General features: G+C 36.8%; 2 protein-coding genes across 2 annotated transcripts; both read right to left on the bottom strand.

The window, feature by feature from the left end:
- Nucleotides 1-759: 759 nt before the first annotated feature.
- LOC104223586 (E3 ubiquitin-protein ligase DA2L-like) lies at nt 760-14,464 on the bottom strand. Its single transcript, XM_070150488.1, has 9 exons — nt 14,220-14,464; nt 13,788-14,114; nt 13,176-13,227; nt 13,018-13,063; nt 12,826-12,907; nt 12,552-12,696; nt 12,362-12,464; nt 2,049-2,115; nt 760-1,588 (listed from the first exon to the last, which is right to left on the bottom strand). The coding sequence occupies exons 2-9, from the start codon at nt 13,980-13,982 to the stop codon at nt 1,037-1,039; spliced, it is 1,242 nt and encodes a 413-aa protein (XP_070006589.1). The 5' UTR covers nt 13,983-14,114; nt 14,220-14,464; the 3' UTR covers nt 760-1,036.
- Nucleotides 14,465-19,030: 4,566 nt separating this feature from the next.
- LOC138873150 (uncharacterized) lies at nt 19,031-19,423 on the bottom strand. Its single transcript, XM_070151590.1, has one exon. It carries the CDS (start codon nt 19,421-19,423, stop codon nt 19,031-19,033), a length of 393 nt encoding a protein of 130 aa, XP_070007691.1.
- Between the last annotated feature and the right edge of the window lie 386 nt (nt 19,424-19,809).

Below are 19,809 nucleotides of genomic sequence, written 5' to 3'. Positions count from 1 at the left end.
TCGCTTTTTAGAAGGAAATTTTTTTCATTCCAAATACTCGAACTGAATACCTCTAATTAAAAAAGAAAGATCTCATCCGTCCCACCACAACTATTCTGGTGAGGCCCCAAATCTTGTAAGAAAATATTGAGTATTTCAAAGTCGAAAAGTTAAATGTTTTATATATTAAAAAAAAATTATGTTTATCATTAGAAAATGAGTAATACACTTTTAAACTCCATTTTTTATTTGTTTTTTGTTTTTTCTCAGGTTCTCATCATTGCAATTAGTATATTGAAACATAAAAAAAAATTAATATAAAGTTATTAATTTCTTGAATCAAGTTCTATTACCTAATAAGATCAATAGTGTCACATGAAAGAATAAGTGGTTTATGCAAAAATTATTAAAAAATATATTCTCAAAAAGCTAGAAAAATCTATTTCAAATAAAAATATATAGGAATTATTATTCTTTTAAATAATGCCTCCCGTTAAAGTGTGGCTTTAGACCACCAAACCTATTGAGCCGCCCCGGGCCCTCCTCCTCTCCCTCCCCCACACATTTTCTTTTCCTTTTGACGCGTACTCGGTACTTCTTACAATTCCTTGAGATACAAAAAGGTTATCTACACGAAAAACTGCTTCGCTTGGGACATCCAATTTCATGAACCCAAAACCAGTGCCTTACAATTCTAGTGCCACAAGGAGCGATCTGCTTCCACCTTTTTTCACAATAGAACCACTTCTTGAAATACATCTTGAAGTAACTCGACAACTATTTACAATTTGAAAATGAGCTGAACTTATAAACCTGTTATGTGCAGGCTCAAACAACATTCATTCACTAGAATCAATTTCTCTGTTTTCGTACAGCAGTATACCAGACTACAAAAGGGAGGAAAAGTAGGAAAACAGAGAGGTGGACAGGTAGAGGACAAGAAGATTAAAATACTGGTTGCATTTTCTTTTTCTTGTCTTTTTTTGTTTCATTTTCTTTCTGATGAGTGGCGAGGCAATATGAGGGGAATCCACTCAACCCCACATCACAAGCACTACTAGTGCCATGACACTCCAGGTGGACTAGACCGCGAGCTTGCCTCAGCCAGTGAAACAGCCATGGCTAACATCATCTGCTCTTCAAAATTCTCAGGAACTATTGAACCGGTGGTGGGTTGCACAGGGAATGAAGCATCATCTTCCATTTCGTCAGAGACTGCATAACTAGTTCCAACTTCGGCAACCATGGACCCGTGATCAGCCCATTCACCATCGTCCCTCGTTATTTCCAGCTGCCTTTCAGGTGACGCATGCATGGTGCTCTCAGCATGAGAGTAATCATCATTCTCTATCTCCTCCCTATTGGAAAACCTATCACAAGCAAGATGCTCACTATACGATGACATGCTCCGATCATAGTTACTGGACTCTCCACCCATTTGCTGGCGCTCAGCAAGGGCTGCAATTGCACAAGCAAGACCACCAGAAGGAGAGGAAGATGATCCTGAAGCGGCAGGGGTGTTGACTGCTGGGACACCTCGATGATCCGCTGTATATTGTTCTGATGGACCAACATCACTGTAGTCCATAGTTCGATTTCTGCCATTCTCCTATCATGTCATCAGTTTCGTGTGGAAAATTAAGTGCTATGCCATTAAATATAGTTGAATAGCGCAAAAAGCACGACCAAAATTATCATCCCAAAGATGATCAGATGTTAAAAGTGGCAATAGGTGACACAGCGAAAGAAAATAAATGATATCCCATGCCACAAAGTTAAATATTTTCTGCCATAAGATTTTCAAAATGTGAAAAGATGAATACCAGAATTCAAAATTAGCAAGATTTACCCCAATAGAAAACAAGAAAATGCCTGTTTCCATCAAACTCGAGCTGAGAGAAAGATGACACTTTGCTCAGAAAACAGAAATCAGACACTTCAATTAAAGAAAAGGGGTACGTCGGACAAAGGATAGGAAACTCTTAACTTTTCACCTAATGCTGCCTCCCCGCAACAAGAAAAGAAAATGACCAAGAAAGAAGAAAAAGGATAGTGAATGGATAATTTACCTGTATGGATAACCATATGGCTTCCATAACCATTATATCCTCAAGATCCAAGTCAAAGTCATCCTCCCTGTGTCACATATACAGGAAACCAGGTAAGACCATATATGTAGATAAGCTAAGTGTTTGTGGCAACATCAAGCACTAAAATTCAATCAGAAATTATTGCAAACAGAATATGAATTTCTTTCTTCTATCTATTGCTTCAATAGATCCAATGTGGCTCGGCCCTTCCAGCTTAGTGCACCGGGCTGCTCTTTTTATTGTTTTTTATTTTTCTTTGACAAACGTGGATAACCTTACTCACAAAAAGTTTGACATAAAAGCAACAAAACCAAGCTATACCTTTAGCTCTCTTGAAGTTTAAAAAATGTGGTATGCTATAGCTGGGAGCTTCAACTAATGGGCTGTCCTTTTTATTGTTTTTCATTTTTCTTTGACAAACGTGGATAACATTACTCACAAAAAGTTCGACATAAAAGCAACAAAACTAAGCTATAACTTTAGTTCCCTGACATCGACGAGACAATCATGGACCGGTTTACCAACGACAAGTTTAAAAAATATGGGACACTATAGCTGGAAGCTTCAACTAATGGGACAAAATCTCATCTTTCATCTCCACTAACTACTTAAAAATTGTTTAATACAATCCACATTTGCATTTGGTTGAGGAAATGGGCGATTGTCTCCTTATGTGGTCGTGGCAATCTCATCACATAAGCTAGCTTTTGGGGTTGAGACCGCTGAGCTAGGCCCAAATTCCATGTGCATTTTCTTAACATGGTATCAGAGCTAGCGTGTGAAAGTGAAAGTTCTCGCGGTACAATTACAGGCAACATTCAAAAGAGATGGTAGTCATCGCGCATTCTCGGGGAAGCATAAGGTTTATCCGCTCAATCTTCAGTTTTAGAAGGAAGAGAAAATAGTCATCGCGCATTTTGGGGGAACCATAAAGGTTGTCCGTGCTATCTTCAATTTTCAAGTTTTCGTCAATGTTGTGAAGAAACCAACACCACCACCATAAGACGCATCACCTTCCGCAAGCTGAACCCAACAAGCGTCATCAAAAATTGAGGTTGCATGCTCTGGCGAGATTCCTAATTCCCAACACGTGGTCAAACGTAGCGAGTGTGAGAGCCACTTTCCCGCCGTCTCCGAGACTCCAACTCTGATATTTGCTTCTTTGGAGCAACCTACTAATTCTGACTGGCCCATTAACTTTCTACTAATCTCATACCGTTGAATTAGGTTCAACAAGCCCAAGCAACTTTTCCATCAACTTCATCCTCAGAAACACAACGCATTTGATTTCAAAATAACAATCACTCCCCACGCCACCTACCCAACCCAACCCCATCCAAATATTTTGACACTTGTGTTTGTTACATGTTGACTATTCTCAATGTACTATCAACTGCTCCACAAGGCTGCCATTCATTCACATTTCTTACAATCACTTAACCTTTTAACTATTAGCAGTATCGAACAAATAAGTTGGATGATAATCTTTAATCCCCAGACCTCACTTTGTCGGATTTTATTGGGTCGTTGTTGTTGTTGTTGTTGATAATCTTTAACCCTCTCTTTGCCTTGTACTAAAATTCCACTTCGTGCTTGAAGGTTGTAGGAAAACTGATTTAAAAACAAAAAAATAAACAAGCTGGAACTAACAAATAGATCACTTCAAAAGCCTAGAGTCCTCAAAAAGCTACTACATACTAGATTAAGTATCTTGGAGGAGCTTTTTGTTTCAATTTGACCTGTATTATATAGTTCTCTTTGCCATAAATTTTTTTTTTATAGTACTACATGTCATAATTCTTTTAGTAAGGCTACATATGTTATATTTCTAAAAGTATTTCATTAAAGAAGAATACCTTTGTACTTTACCTATCACTAATTTTTCAATCATTTTCCTCCAACGTCTTGCATTTCCAGAATCTTTCACTCATTTATACTTTAAATTTCATTTTCAGAAAAAATATTATTAAGATACCTAGTTTGTGCTGTCATTTGTCTTGCATCACTGCGATACAACAAATTTGCATGACATAGCATTTTCAACTTCTGAATCCATCTACTTTATTGCCTCTTTGAGCCGAGGGTCTCCTGGAAACAGCCTCTCTGCCCCTCGGGTAGAGGCCCCTCGGGTAGAGGTAAGGTCTGCGTACATATTACCCTCCTCAGACCCCACTTGTGGGATTACACTGGGTTGTTGTTGTTGTTGAATCCATCTACTTTATTGTAAGGAATATTAATTAATTTCTAGTCTCTCTGAAAATTGGCTAACTTCAACCCTCATATAATTTGAGAAAGATATTACACAAATAAATAATATAAGTTCAACGATACTTTTTTGACAGTAAAAGATATGTTCCTTCATCAACCCTTTTCATGATAACCCCTTAAAACCACCACAAACTCCAAACTCCTAGTGAGTTAAAGGAAAACCTGCAAGTCGATGTATCAAACCAAATATTGGCGTGATGACTATTTTTTTTTGAATTGGTAACTATTGTATATATTATAACAATCAGTACATAGGTTGCACTGAAAACCAAATTTACATAGAGAGAATTTATAGATATTCTAATTTGAGACCTAGCATGATCCTAGAATGTCTTTGATTGTCAATGTATCTTCTGTGTACATCTGTTTGCACCAAAAACAAAATAGAAGAATACAATTGAGTTTGATCTTCTGCATTGAGTTGCTTCTATCTTCAAAACATCTAGTATTCCTTTCCCTCCAGACTGTCCACCAAATACATGCCGGAACAGTCCTCCATCTATCTCTACTAGTTGCTTCAGCTCCAGCTTCTTCCCAGCTATAGATGACATCTTTAATCCTGAATGGCATTGACCATGAGATACCCCTAAGACTAATAAAGATTTTCCATAGTTGGTCTGTAATCTTGCAGTGTAGAAACAGATGGTTGACAGTTTCTGCATTTTCCCCACACAAAAAACATCTTGAACACAGAGAAATTCCCCTTTTTATGAGATTATCCTGGGTTAAAACCGCCTCCTTTGCTAGTAGCCAAGTAAAGCAGGCTACCTTGTATGGAATCTTTGTTTTCCATATATGTTTCCAAGGCCATGTGTCTACCTGTTGATTATCATGATTCAAAATCTTATATGCATCCTTCACTCGGTAAATCCCTTTGTTGTACCTCTTCCACCATATTGAATCCAAACCTTCCTGTAGTCCTGTAAATGCTTCCAGCTCTTTGTAGAGGTCAGTTAATCTTGTTATCTCCCAGTCATTCAGCTGTCTTCTTAGAGCTATTTCCCATCCTTGACAACTCCTCATATCAGCGACTGTCTTATGCTGGTTTTGTGCTAAACCGAACATATCTGGGTATCTTTCCTTTAAGCTTCCCATTCCTAGCCAGTTATCATTCCAAAATGATGTGTTCCTTCCGTTGTTCACTCTTATGGAGGAGTGATTCTTCATTATTGGCCAAAGTTCTCTGATTGATTTCCACACACTTACTCCATATGATGTACTGACTTTTTTTGACACCCAGTTGTTTTCTTCACCATACTTGGCTTTGATCACTTTGACCCATAAAGATTGGGGTTCTTTAGAGTACTTCCATAACCATTTAATTCTAAGAGCCTTGCTTTGATTCTTCAAATTCCTTATCCCTAATCCACCTTGTTTTTTATCCATTGTTGTTGTCTTCCAATTGACCAAATGGAAGACCTTTTTCTCCTTATTGCCTTGCCAGAGGAATGTTCTTCGGAGTTTGTCCAATCTCTGTAAAATGCCTGATGGAATTGGGAACAAAGACATCATGTAAGTAGGTAGAGAGTCTAATACTGAGTTGATTAGAACTAGCCTACCCCCCAATGATAGATACTGCGATTTCCATCTTGACAACTTCTTCTCACACTTTTCTATGACTGAATTCCAGATTTCTTTTGATTTGGATCTTGCACCAAGAGGCATCCCAAGGTAAACAGTTGGTAGGGACCCAACTTCTCCTCCCAATATCTGAGTCAGTTGCCCCATGTTGTTAACTTCATTAATGGGGAAAATGTTGCTCTTTCTCCAGTTAATGTGTAATCCTGATACACCTTTAAATAAAACCAAAATGATCCTTAAGAATCTAAGTTGGTCTTTTTCAGCATCACAGAAGACGAGAGTATCATCAGCATATTGGAGATGTGTGATCTCTAGATTGTTAGCCCCACTCCTGTTTACCTCAAAACCTTTAACCCAACCACTGACTTTAGCCGTTTTGATCATGTTGTTCAATCCTTCCATGGCTATGATGAATAAAAAGGGAGATAGAGGATCACCTTGTCTGAGACCTCTGTGTGAGTGAAAATAACCTTTAGGACTTCCATTTATAAGAATGGAGAATTTCACAGTAGATATGCAAAATTTCATCCATCTAATCCATTTTTGCCCAAAACCCATTTGTTCTAACATTCTTAGTAGGAAGCTCCAGTTCACATGATCATAGGCCTTCTCGATATCCAATTTGCATAAGATTCCAGGTTCTTTCTTTTTTATTCTTGAATCCACAGCTTCATTGGCAATCATCACTGCATCAATTATTTGTCTTCCTTTGATGAACGCCATTTGTTGAGCATCAACAAGTTTCCCAACCACCCTCTTAAGTCTTTCAGTTAAGACTTTTGAGAGCAGTTTGTAGAAGCTCCCTATCAGACTGATCGGTCTGAAATCTCTCAATTCTTTCGCACCTGTCTTCTTTGGAATCAATGCTATATATGTTGCATTGAAGCTTTTCTCAAACATCTCCTGTGAATGGAAGTTGTTAAAAGCCGCCATGATATCTTCCTTCAAAATGTCCCAACACTTTCTGAAAAAACTCATTGTGTATCCATCTGGACCTGGAGCCTTGTCACTTGCACACATCTTCAGGCTGCTCAGCACTTCTTGTTCCTCAAAGTTACTCTGTAAAGACTCCCTTTCCGATTCAGAAATGCTTGTAGTATTTTCGAAATTGACTGTTGGTCTCCACTGTTATAGCTCCTTGTAGAATTCAATAATCTCGTTCTTTATTCTTTCTGGATCCTCGATTACTTCATGTCGAATCATTATTTGGTCAATGTTGTTGTTTCTCTTGCGTGCATTTGCAGTCCGATGGAAAAATTTTGTATTCATATCCCCTTCTTTGAGCCACAAAGCTCTTGATTTTTGTCTCCATGCAATTTCTTCATTCTTGAGTTGCACCTCAATCTCCATTAGAGTAGCTGCTTTCCTGACTGATTCCTCCTCTGTCAACGCTCTTAGTTGTTGCGTTGTCTCAAAATCTGCTAGTTGACTTAGTAATTTTGATTTCTGCAGTCCCAGATTGCCTTCGTAACTTCTGCTCCATCCTTTTAGCTTGCCCTTGAGAGCTTTTAACTTGCAAGCTAAAATGTAATCAGGTCTTCCTGAGAATTCAAAAGATCCCCACCACTCTCTAATTCTGTCCTCAAAACCTTCCACATTCAGCCACCAATTTTCAAACTTGAAGTATGATTTAGCTTGTTCCCACACACAGCAGTCTAGAGCCACAGGTGAATGGTCCGAAATCAGCCTTTGTAGGATAGTTTGCTTGATGTTTCTGAGTCTTACATCCCATTCTTCTGAAATGAGAAATCTATCAATTCTTGAAGCCGCTGTATGATTGTCCCCTTTGAACCAAGTATAGTTTCCTCCTTCAAGTCGAAGATCTATCAGCTCCATATCTTCTATAAAATCCGAAAACTCTACCATCGCTCTGGACCTCCTTGAGCATTCCCGTTTTTCAGAAGAGTACCTTGTAACGTTAAAATCGCCACAAACCGCCCAAGGACCTTCCATCAATCCCCTCACTGCACCAATTTCACTCCATACTTTTTTCCTTTCTATTCTACAATTTGGAGCATACACTCCTGTTATGTGACATTGAAAATTCTGTAGAAGAGCGTCAAACTTGCATGTCAAAGTGTATGCACCAATCTGTAACACCTCCCCTTTCCATACTCTGCAATCCCATAACATCAAAATCCCCCCTCTCGTGCCGCTAGCTTCTAAACTTGCATACCTAACCCATCTACCACCCCATATTTGCCTGACTATTTCCTCGATATCCCCCTCGACTTTTGTTTCTTGCATGCAAATAATGTCTGCCCTCCAATTCTGCACTTGACTTTTTATTATCTCCTTTTCTTCTTATCATTTAGACCCCTTACATTCCAGGAAATTACTTTGATCCTCATATAGAAATAATTGATAGATCTCTTCCCCTACTCCTTTTCCCGTCACTCTTGAATTTGACATCGAAAGAAGTCAAACCCTTTAATTCCAGTGATCCTTTGAATCTTTGTTTCTTCACCTCCAACTCTGACTCCACCCTTCTAACCTGTCTGCAGCTGTCAATTTGCATTAACAATTCCAGTGCTTCTTCTTCATGTCCTTGGAAATCTACTCCAAACATTTTCCCCAATTTGATCATATTTTGATGGACCCATATTGTTGTATCCATGTCTTTATCCAATAAAGGATTGTGTTGCTGAACTGCTAAAGGATTCACCTCCTCAATTTCCCACTCTTGAATAGGGCTACATTGCTTTAGATGTTCCAAAGTACATCCCACGTGATCATTCCCCATCTTTAAGTTTATGCTTTGCTCCCCTTCCTTCTGTTTCAGTCTTTGCTAAATCTACTCCACCTTCTGGCTGACTGCAACTGGAAATTGTTTCCTTTTGCATACTTTCACGATTCACATTAAAGTTTTGCTCCCCTGGAGATGACTCTTTTGCTCCCGAGTGAGAAGGTCCTCTCATTTCCTCGATATAAGGCTTCAGCCCAGTATCAGAGAACTTACACGAGAGGTCATTAAAAATGACTTGTGCAGCCATATCGGGGTCATCGGATTTCAGCTTGACTTTTGACACTCTACTGTTTTGATTCATCGAAGTTGAACCTTGTGTAAATTGACCACTTGCCTTTCCTTTACCATTGTTTAACTCATACCGTGTCTTTCTTTCAGCCCAGATTGGGATGAAAAATTTGGTACCGTCTCTTACAATCCCCACCTCATTGGGAGTCTTCCTGCCATCACCAGCAATTTTGATTCTTGCCCACTTGAGATGGTTTTTGAGATCAGTTTCTTCTTCTGTAGCTAGCCAACCCCCACAGAGATCTCCTATTTCTTTGAAGATCTTTTGTGACCATAGATGTACAGGAATCCCCATGGCTCTAATCCAGCATGTTTCCTCAATTTGTGAGTTTGGAATGCAACCGGCAGTATGATTCCACCAATCCAGATGAAGCTTGAATTTTTTCCATCTCCATTCTCCTTGCACAACCTGCTCTGCCATGAATCTGTTTGGAAATTCAAAAAGAAACATGTTTCCTGTCATTTCATAAATGTTTACTCCGTATGCTTTGTTCCATGACGCACTAGCCCATCGCCTTATGTCTGCTAAAGTGGGTCTCTCATTGATTTCTTCCCCAAAAGACCCGATAATGCATCTTTTTAGTAAGCCTGTGTCCTCTCCTCCAATAGGGTCCAGAACAGAGATACCGCCATTGCTCGTGCTGACCCTTGCCTCTCGAAGCGTATTGGATTGCCATTTACTCTCCTTAACTGCTTGGGCATAAGGGAAATTGTCCACAGTGTTTCTAGGTGGTACTATGGGATTCAACTTGATGGTCTGATATATGAATCTCTCTATCTTAGCTGCTATGTCTTTCCAACCAGAATTCAAAGTTAACTCTGGGATTATAATCACTGACCTCCCTTCTCCCTTCAGTGACAGAATACTCATATATCTTCCATGGGTGTTAAATTTCCTAGTGCAGAAATGTTCTGTCAATTGCTCCTTGTACTTCCATCTCTTCACTAGATTATTTTGATCTGTCGACGCTTCTTTAAGTGTAAAGCATATCCATTCCATTGCCTTTCTACCCATGGATGATCTTCTCATCATGTTGCGGCTTCTCTCCACCCATTCAAACCAAATGTCTTTGTTGGAGTTCCATCTGGTGATGTCAAAAGATTTGAATCCTGCGTTGAAATATATCTTGTTGTCTCCCATATTGTACAAAACAACTGTTCAGGTTCTGGAATTTTAGGGGTTGTTTAGAAGTTATCACAGTGAGCTTTAAAGCTTGTCAACAGAATGGGAGCTAACAGTACAAGGAGCTCTCAGAAAGCTTGACAAGTAGAATAACAGAATGACTATTACTTATATGGATCCTTGATTTCCATCAAGTTATATTCTTAGCTAAGTCTGCAAAAATTCGAGGAGATATTAGATATTTTAGGAAGATTTTTTAGTTGTATGATTTAGGTCTACCTCCCTCTCTAACATCTTTATCGCACCTCGGGGCCTGTTCATTTACAAGTAAGCAAGGAAATAGAATCCTAGTGAGTCATTTTATTCTCAAAGATGGTTAAAAATCCGAACGGGCTTCCAAATAGATTGCTTAAACAAATCTTTGGTGTAAGGCCGCTACTTCTACACCTTCTAATCGACCTGAACAATATATACGACTTCCACCCTTCACTATTTTACTAAAAATGGAACAAAATGATCTAGTTTTGTTCCTTGGTCGAAAAAAGATGTCTGAACAATCAGAGAAGCACTTTGATAAACAGATCTGATCTTGACTAATCCCATTAATGTATTAGTGTATGTTTTTATATGTTAAAGATTGCATTTTTTCACTTCATAGGACATGACCAAACAATTTTAGACGATCTTCTCTCATTTCATTCCTTTTGTACTACTTGCACATTCTGTTAGATATAAAAATTTCTAATCTTGTGTGTGTATATTCCACATCCATCCTAATATCAATATTTCTATAAGTCCCCCAGGGAATGGCCTCGTGGGTGAGGCATCGAAGTTACAACCTAAAGAACATAGATTCGAAGTCCAACTACAACACTTGGTTTGCGCCCGCTTACTCCATCCATAATGGAAAAGATTAACTTGGTAACATGTCCTTGGAGGCTGGACCAATTTAAGTGTAAAGCATATCCATTCCATTGCCTTTCTACCCATGGATGATCTTCTCATCATGTTGCGGCTTCTCTCCACCCATTCAAACCAAATGTCTTTGTTGGAGTTCCATCTGGTGATGTCAAAAGATTTGAATCCTGCGTTGAAATATATCCTGTTGTCTCCCATATTGTACAAAACAGCTGTTCAGGTTCTGGAATTTTAGGGGTTGTTTAGAAGTTATCACAGTGAGCTTTAAAGCTTGATATAAAAATATACAAAACAGTTGTCTCCCATACTTGCACATTCTGTTAGATATAAAAATTTCTAATCTTGTGTGTGTATATTCCACATCCATCCTAATATCAATATTTCTATAAGTCCCCAAGGGAATGGCCTCGTGGGTGAGGCATCGAAGTTACAACCTAAAGAACATAGATTCGAAGTCCAACTACAACACTTGGTTTGCGCCCGCTTACTCCATCCATAATGGAAAAGATTAACTTGGTAACATGTCCTTGGAGGCTGGACAGACTGCTTGGTAAATTGGTCAAATTGGCGGAGGTGTATGTAAGCTAGTCCCAACAATTGCACTTATCTTTCCAATAAGCTGGTCCTTAGCAACCCAACATTCATTCCCATATAATATTGTTGATATCATGAACATTGTATAAGACTTTCCTTTCACTTGGATATTTACTTTCCTATCGCACAAACACTACTGTCGCAGTCCTCCATTTCATCCATCCTATTTTAATTTATATGCACATGTTAAACCATTGTACCATTCTCCAAGAACAATGAGCCTAGATATCTGAACTGTCTGCGGTTAGGCATCACAATCACATCTAATATTACAATCAACAATATTGCATAATAAACTATTATCATGTGGAATAACAAAATGCCCTGGAAAAGGATCTAAACACTGCTTTCTCCCTGGTCCCCCGCAGAAGTTGCATCCACAAGCATAAATATGGATCCCGTTACACAAAAACCTTAAAATTATTCCACAAAGTCATAACTAATAAGCTTAAATCTTAGGCACTATCAGGTAAATCTAAGGACCTGCTTGAAAAATATATTGGATTAAGTAACATTCAACATAACTTGATCAATCTAAAGAAGTAAGCAGTAATATTTCGTTCAAAACAGCATGCAGATCCAGATCCCTAACTAATTTATTCACTCTACTTCCACCATTCGGGTTACCTTTTTCAATACTTTTAAGATGATTTAGTGGCTAGTATCAAACTATCTAGTCCATCAACATGACCTAAATGAGTAAATTCTTCAGTAAATTTATCGTAAATTAGGAAAGATGATTTGAACCAATTAGCACCAAAAAACAGTTCGTACCTATTCTGCCTCATGCGTTGAGGCTGTCTAATTGTTGAAGCTGCACATGTCTCTTGAGAAGTAATGACTTCTCCACCTTCCACAGCAGAAGCAAAAGATGGTGCTGCAGACAAGAAGGAAATATAAGCCTGGATTATAATCAGAAAATAGTGAAGCCAAAAAGACTAACATCAGAGCTTAAAATAAATACCTGCTGTAGAGCAATACTCTATCTCACTTGGTCCAGCAATACTACTGGAAGAACTAAGCTCTCTTCGTTTCTGTGTTTTCTCTTCTTCATCCTGCATCTCCTGCTGTCTCATCCTTATTTTGGCTTCTATAACCCGTTGTTCCTCCTAAAATAATGACATGAGAGGGATAGAAAAGGATAAAAATAGCCTAAGTTCAGTAAGAGACTCCTTTATCAATATGTAATAATATCCATGCAATCACCCAAAGAAATACAACAGTAGATAGGATCTTACAATCTGCTCTATCCCCTTTTCTTCCTTCGTCTTAACCCCACGATATTCCACCGCGTAATTTGATGTTTTACAAAATGGGCATCTTATAACGTTAAGGAGGTCAGTGTAGAATGAGAATCTGGAAGGAGGGAGAGGAGATATGCAAAATGCATTTAGCAATAAGCAACCGGTAATCTTAGAAATCAAGGATACTGTGTTGGACGGGTTGAATTGGGGGTCTTCATCTGCAAAAAACACTCTGTTGCAAGGAAACAAGTCACAAATCCACTTCCAAAAATGGTACATATTATTACATCAAAAGTAGAGCCATAATAAGCACAGGCAATTACAAACACAAGGACAATAAATACCTGTACAAATGCCTTTCATGCAACATCTTGAACGGTTTAAACTAGGATAATACTGCAAAGTTCAAAATGAACAAAGGTATTAATCATAGCAAATATCGCTAGACATAAATTCCATGCTAGTCCAACATAACTGAGGAGTCACAATAAAAAACAACAAAAACTACTACACTTTTTATTTATCTTTTTTACTTGAACTTCATTTTATTTTGGTAATTATGATGATATGAGTTGAGCTAAATGAAAGGAATGAGGATTTATATCGCCGACCCCAACTTGTTTGGGACTGAGGCGTAGTTGTTGTTATTGGTGATGTTGGGGCCAGCTTGAGCACCTCGACTATTCTACCAAGTACCTACTCCTACTAGCACAGGTACCGGGTAACTCTGCCCATCAAGGCTTAGGCAGATAGGAAGAAAATGCCTAGTATTTATGCCTAGTATTTTGAACCTGAGACCTCATGGCTCTTCATTTACCACTAGGCCGTGCAACTACAAGAACTAAAACTGCATCCCAATCCTAAACAAGTTGAGAACCACTACATAAATCGCGTTCTAGACAAACATATGCCAACAAATTTTCAAGGTGAATAATGGAAAGAAAAGAAAAACAAACCAAGAAGCAAATGGGGCATTCCTCGAGGTCAGAGTTGGGACAATCATCATCACCAGGATAGCAAGGTGCGAGCTTGGAATCAAGAATGAGTTTACGAAGCTTCTTAATATCCACATCCTTAAGTTGGTACAACCCCTGAGGCCTAGTGTACTTCTCATCCACCACTTGCCTCCTCCTTCCCAACTTATTACCCATTCCAAAATATTCACAATAATAACCCACAAAAACAACACAAACCAATAATTTCTAGCCCTAATTTTCACATCTCAAAATACAAAACTTCCAATACATAAATACCGAAATATGAACAAAAGATATTCACCCATCCTGCAAATTACCAGCAAAAAAAAACAAAACATTAAGACTCAAATACCTAATCCAATTTTTCACAAAAAAAAAAAAAAAAACAAGCAAACAAGAGGTACCACACACCTGAAAATGAAGGCAATAGGAGAGAGAGAAAGAGAGGGGGAACAAGATCAGAAGTTTCTTCTCTGATACAAAATTTGTAGTGTGTGTTTCGATATGTGATTTACACGTATTTTTACAGTTTTTTTATAAAAAATAAAGTAGTACTTTCTCTAAGAAATGTCTGATTTTTTTTGTTGTTATATAAATAGAGGGATTTGTTTTGTATATTAGGGGATGGCTTGCGAATAGAAGAGAATGAGATAAGCAAATCGCAAGCAAAGCACCGTATGAGAAAGAGTAGACGAGCCGGAAAGAATCGCAATCACCCCACCCCACCCCCGTCCCTCCCTTTTGGGGGTTAAAGCGGTGGGGTAGGGTAAGGTGATGATAATTTTGCCAAATTATGTAATTTTTTATGTTGCACAAGTTAAATTATTAATTGGTACTCCAAAGAATGAAGCAATCCATTATTAATTTCTCTGATTGGTTGGTCCGCCATTGATTAATCTTATATGCGACATGAACCTTCATTTTTTTTCTTTTTAAATAAGAAACATTATACAAATTAAATCGAGCTTTTTGGATAGATATACTTGTTATTAATCTCTCTTTGTCAAGGACCGATGCACCTTACTGCATTGTATCCAATATTTTTTTAATTATACTCACATATATAGTATCAAAAAAATTTAAATTTTATATTAAGTTCTCACGCAAATATATTCATACAATAATATTTAAATTTTACTAATTTAAAATTTAGATCCACCTTTGATTTTTGTTACTCAATTGTGGAAGCTTCAACAATTGCAAATTAACTAAAATATTTGTGTTTGGCAACACATTTGTGGAAGCTTCAAAATGTTCATTACAATTATTTATCTTGATTTTCTAATTTAAGAAGTATCACTCATTTTTAATGGAAAATTAATTTATTTTTTAAAGAAAATAACCATCAATTACACATCAAAACACAATTAGAAATTACAAGAATCATAATGTTTTCCTAAGTAATTAAGTTGACATTTCGGATTAAAACTCTCATCTTCCATTGAATATTCACATATTGATAATGGTCCTGGTCAGAGAAAGATATTAAACGTGAAAGCAAACGAAAAATGAAGAACGTAACACACGTTTGATATAATTCGTAACCCCATTTTAATATTCCTTATTACAAAAGCACCTTAATTTAGAGGTCAGAAATTTTGGAATTACTAGCAAATCATGTCGTATTAGCTGGAATAAAGTGGCCCAATAAAACAAGAACATATTTTCAAGCAAGGAATTAAAATCCAGAGTTCTTGCGCATATGGGGGCCATAAAACGGTTGTTTTTTTGTTTTTTCGGGGTCAACATATTGTAGCATTAATTTGGACCACACTATCATAAATTTAGACGCAAATTGGTTGACCAAGAATCTTGATTTTTTGACTCCTATTATGCCTCTGATTTATTAAAACGAGATGGTTTATACAACATCATTAATTAACTTCAAAAACAAAAGAACAAATGGGATGCTTCTTTTGTCCGAATATATATATATATATATATATATTTAGTTTTATGTATTGTCAGTGTAAACATGTTATTTACTCTAATTTTAAGTTATTGCATAAAGTTTACTTAAGCAGTTACCTCATTTTGTAGATTAATTTAAACTGATGGTTTAATAAAATGATACATTATTAGGTGCAAATACTTTGCTAATTATCAACACTTAATATTTGGCCTTCGTTTGTCATGTTGTTGATTGGGTCGCCTAGTTGATTAGAAAGGATTAAGATTAGCTTAATTTGTGTTTTGTATGTGTAAAAAAAAATTAGCTGCTTCTAAGGACGTATTAGTTTTTTTATTCAATGAGCTCATTAATTAGGGACTACACACAAAGTACAAAGTAATGGCTTATTTGTTCCAAAGTTGTTCAACTACGTGGTTTGATCAAGGATCTGCCTAGGTATGGTACTAGGATGTTGAGGAACTGTAGTTGCTAAAGGTTCACCAAATGTGTCTTGTCTGTATTATTTTGGTACTACTTTAAATTAGAGCCTGTTTGGCCAAGCTTCTCAAGACAAAAAAAGTATTTTTTTTTTCCCAAAAGCACTTTTTTTTTCTAATTTGAGGTGTTTGACCAAGCTTATTTGGGAAAAAAATGATTTTGGGAAGAAGCAGAAACAGTTTTAGAGAAGCAGAAAAAAGTAGTTTCTTTCCAAAAGAAGAAGCAGAAGCAGTTTTGACTTTTCTTCTTACCTAAAATACCCTTAACAAAATATAGTATATACCAAAATAACCCTTAAACCTAATACTTAGGATATTAATTTATAAATATTTCTTCTTATTTTTAGGAAACTTTCTAATATATAGTGTCTTTAGGGGTGAATGCTTTTATATTTGTTGAAGGAATTTTAATATATTTAACTTATATTAAAAGAATTAAGTACTTTTTAATTTTATTTTCATATTTTACTTAAATAAAATGAATTTTTTTTAATTATTGCATGTAATAACAAAATTTTGATATTATTTATTTACTTATAATATTAATTATTAAGTAAATCTATCCATGTCCTTATTCGTAATTTGACACTTAAAAGCACTTTCTAAAAAGCTTGGCCAAACACAAATTATTTCTCAAAAGTGTTTTTCAGACTGATTAGCCAAACACAAACTAATTATCTCCAAAAATACTTTTTCAAAAGCACTTCTCAAAATAAGCTGATTTTTCCGACTTGGCCAAACAGGCTATTAGTCATAACAACTGTACAAGATATATTGCAACTGTATTATTGTACAAATAATATATTTATGGGGTGACAAGTTTAGGCATTTAAATAATTATTCAAGAGTCACATGATTGTATAAATAATTATCCAGTAATTTTTGCTCAAATAGTGTATTTGCCTATTTGGTATTTTGAATTTATGAAATATATATAAAAATTTAATCTAGAACCAATCACTAACACTTAAAGTTATGGGTGTTCAAACTGAATCGGAAAACCGCACCAAACCGATTTAAAAACCCAACTAGGTTTGGTTTGACTTGGTTTGGTATTGAGTAAAAGAATCCGAACCAAACCGACATATAAATATATAAAATTTATTTATATTTTTAAGACTTTATAGTGAATTTTTTTTAGAAAATGTAGAAATATTTGGAATCCTCTCATGTATTAACCTTGAAAGCGTAAATTAACGAAAAATTATTGTTAGACAAGTAAGAAAATAACTATCATGTGTTACTAAAAAAATTCTCCCATTAGAATATTTAATAGATCATATGTTTGTCATTTTTTTTCCATATTTACTAAACATATATTCACTTATCAAAGTTTTATCTATAATTTTAACAAAGTAAGATTGGAATAATATTTATGTAACAAAAAAGCCCAAAAATCCGACAAAACCAAATCAATCCAAACTGATATAATTGGTTTGATTTGATTTTGATAAAAACCGAACCAATCCGGTCCATGTACACCCCTGCTTGAAGTCATAGTTTCAAAATCCTGAATCCATAAGTTGACATCCTTACTCTGCCTTGCGTGAGGCACGAAAATTTGGTACACCATATGAAGCGGCATGTTGAGAATCCAGCACGATGTAACTTATTCCAAGCTATTTATTCAGAACAAAAGTTCTTTAAAAAAAAAGGAAGAAGCGGGGATTGGAGGAAAGCTAGTAAGATAACTAAGTTATAGCAAAAGAAAATATGCTAGGTGATGGTTAAAGTCACTAGATTTCCCGGCGCGAACGAATTTAAAAGTGGCCACTAAACGCTGAGCGGAAAAATAAAAGGTTACATATTCCATTGACTTATACACAAACTAATCTTTTTTTTTTGTCATACACAAACTAATCAATTTCTCTCTTGAATGTATCTCCATTTTTGTCCGATCTAATTAACTTATGATATAGTTTTATCCATTTATTCTCCAAATTTACAATTACAAGAATCTCATTTTCAAAGTATAATATAGAAATATCAATATTCTTAACATGGTTACAACTTACAACAAATTCCGGTAGTTTAGAGGCAAAATGACATTTTATTTTCACTCAGTAACTCATCAAGCTACTTATAAGCGTATATGACCAAGACAAGATCTTTGCATTCTGTGAGAGGGTCTATTGAATATTCAAATTCACGTGTGCTACTCATTAAATTGGGCAAAATATAAAATTGGTCGGTCGGTCGAAATTAATTGCATTCACTAGCAAAAACTTATACAAAATGTATATATTTTTTGTATATACTACATATATATGCAAAAATATACATTTTGTCAGCTATTATTTTTTAAAACGGCTAAAAATATACTTTTCTCATATAATTTCATCAAACAACAAAAAAGTCAACTGAGCCCAAGAGCTTACAATTTTCTGGGCCTGAACAAATTGAAAACATTGATGGGTAAATAATATTACATAGTCGCTCTCAAAATAATAGCCGAAAAATATTTTTTAATATATACAACAACAACAACCCAGTGAAATTCCGCTAGTGGGGTCTAGGGAGGATAGTATGTACGCAGACCTTACCCCTACCCGAAGGGGTAGAGAGGCTGTTTCCGAAAAATCCTCAGCTCAAGAAGACAAATAGACAAAAGGAGACAATATAAGTATTATCACAGAAATCATAAGAAAACATAAAAAATAAAAGGAACAACATAAATATCCAGAAGAAAGCTGCAAAACAAAAGCGATAACTAGTAAATAGGTCCGGCACGAAAAAAGAAATAGAAAGACATGGCATTGCCACCCGTTACCTAGACAAAACCCTACAAGATTACTCTAGCAACGGAACGAACTAATGCAAGACTCAACTACTTCCTAACCTACAATCCTAATACTCGACCTCCACATCTTCCTATCAAGTGTCATGTCCTCGAAAATCTGAAGCCTCACCGTGTCCTGCCTGATCACATCTCCCCAATACTTCTTAGGTTGCCCTCTACCTCTTCTCATGCCCTCCACAACTAGCCGCTCACACCTCATTACCGGAGCATATGGGCTTCTCCTCTGTATATGACCGAACCATCTGAGCCTCGCTTCCCGCATCTTGTCATCAATGGGAGCCACGCGCACCTTCTCCCGAATATCATCATTCCTAATCTTGTCCATCTTAGTGTTCCCGCACATCCACGTCAACATCCTCATTTCAGTTACTTTCATCTTCTGGATATGTGAGTTCTTAACAGGCCAACACTCAACCTCGTACATCATGGTCGGTCTAACTACCGCTTTATAAAGCTTACCTTTGAGTATCGGTGGCACTCGCTTGTCACACAGGACTCCAGATGCTAATCTCAACTTCATCCATCCTACCCCAATACGGTGTATGACATCCTCGTCGATCTTCCCCTCCCCCCTGGATAACCTACCCAAGGTACTTGAAGTTGCATCTACTTGGGATGACCTGTGAGTCAAGCCTCACATCCACGCCCACTTCCCCCGGCTCAGCGCTGAACTTACACTCCAGGTATTTTGTGTTCGTACTGCTCAGCTTGAAAGCCTTAGACTCAAGAGCATGTCTCCAAACCTCCAGCCTCTCGTTAACACTGGTACGCGACTCATCAATCAGAACTATGTCATCGGCGAATAACATGCAC

Source organism: Nicotiana sylvestris, chromosome 7 (assembly GCF_000393655.2).
Source record: "Nicotiana sylvestris chromosome 7, ASM39365v2, whole genome shotgun sequence".
Taxonomy (NCBI): Eukaryota; Viridiplantae; Streptophyta; class Magnoliopsida; order Solanales; family Solanaceae; genus Nicotiana; species Nicotiana sylvestris.
Note: the sequence above shows the minus strand (reverse complement) of the source record. Positions and strands in the feature narration are given on the sequence as shown.

What these genes read in the sequence shown, in the direction of transcription:
- LOC104223586 (XM_070150488.1), bottom strand. Translation starts at nt 13,982, where the DNA reads ATGGGTAATAAGTTGGGAAGGAGGAGGCAAGTGGTGGATGAGAAGTAC. An exon ending in CATGAAAGGCATTTGTACAG is followed by an intron (nt 13,064 to 13,175) that starts GTATTTATTGTC and finishes TCCTTGCAACAG; the next exon opens with AGTGTTTTTTGCAGATGAAG. An exon ending in AATTCAACCCGTCCAACACA is followed by an intron (nt 12,908 to 13,017) that starts GTATCCTTGATT and finishes TAACGTTATAAG; the next exon opens with ATGCCCATTTTGTAAAACAT.
- LOC138873150 (XM_070151590.1), bottom strand. Translation starts at nt 19,423, where the DNA reads ATGATGTACGAGGTTGAGTGTTGGCCTGTTAAGAACTCACATATCCAG.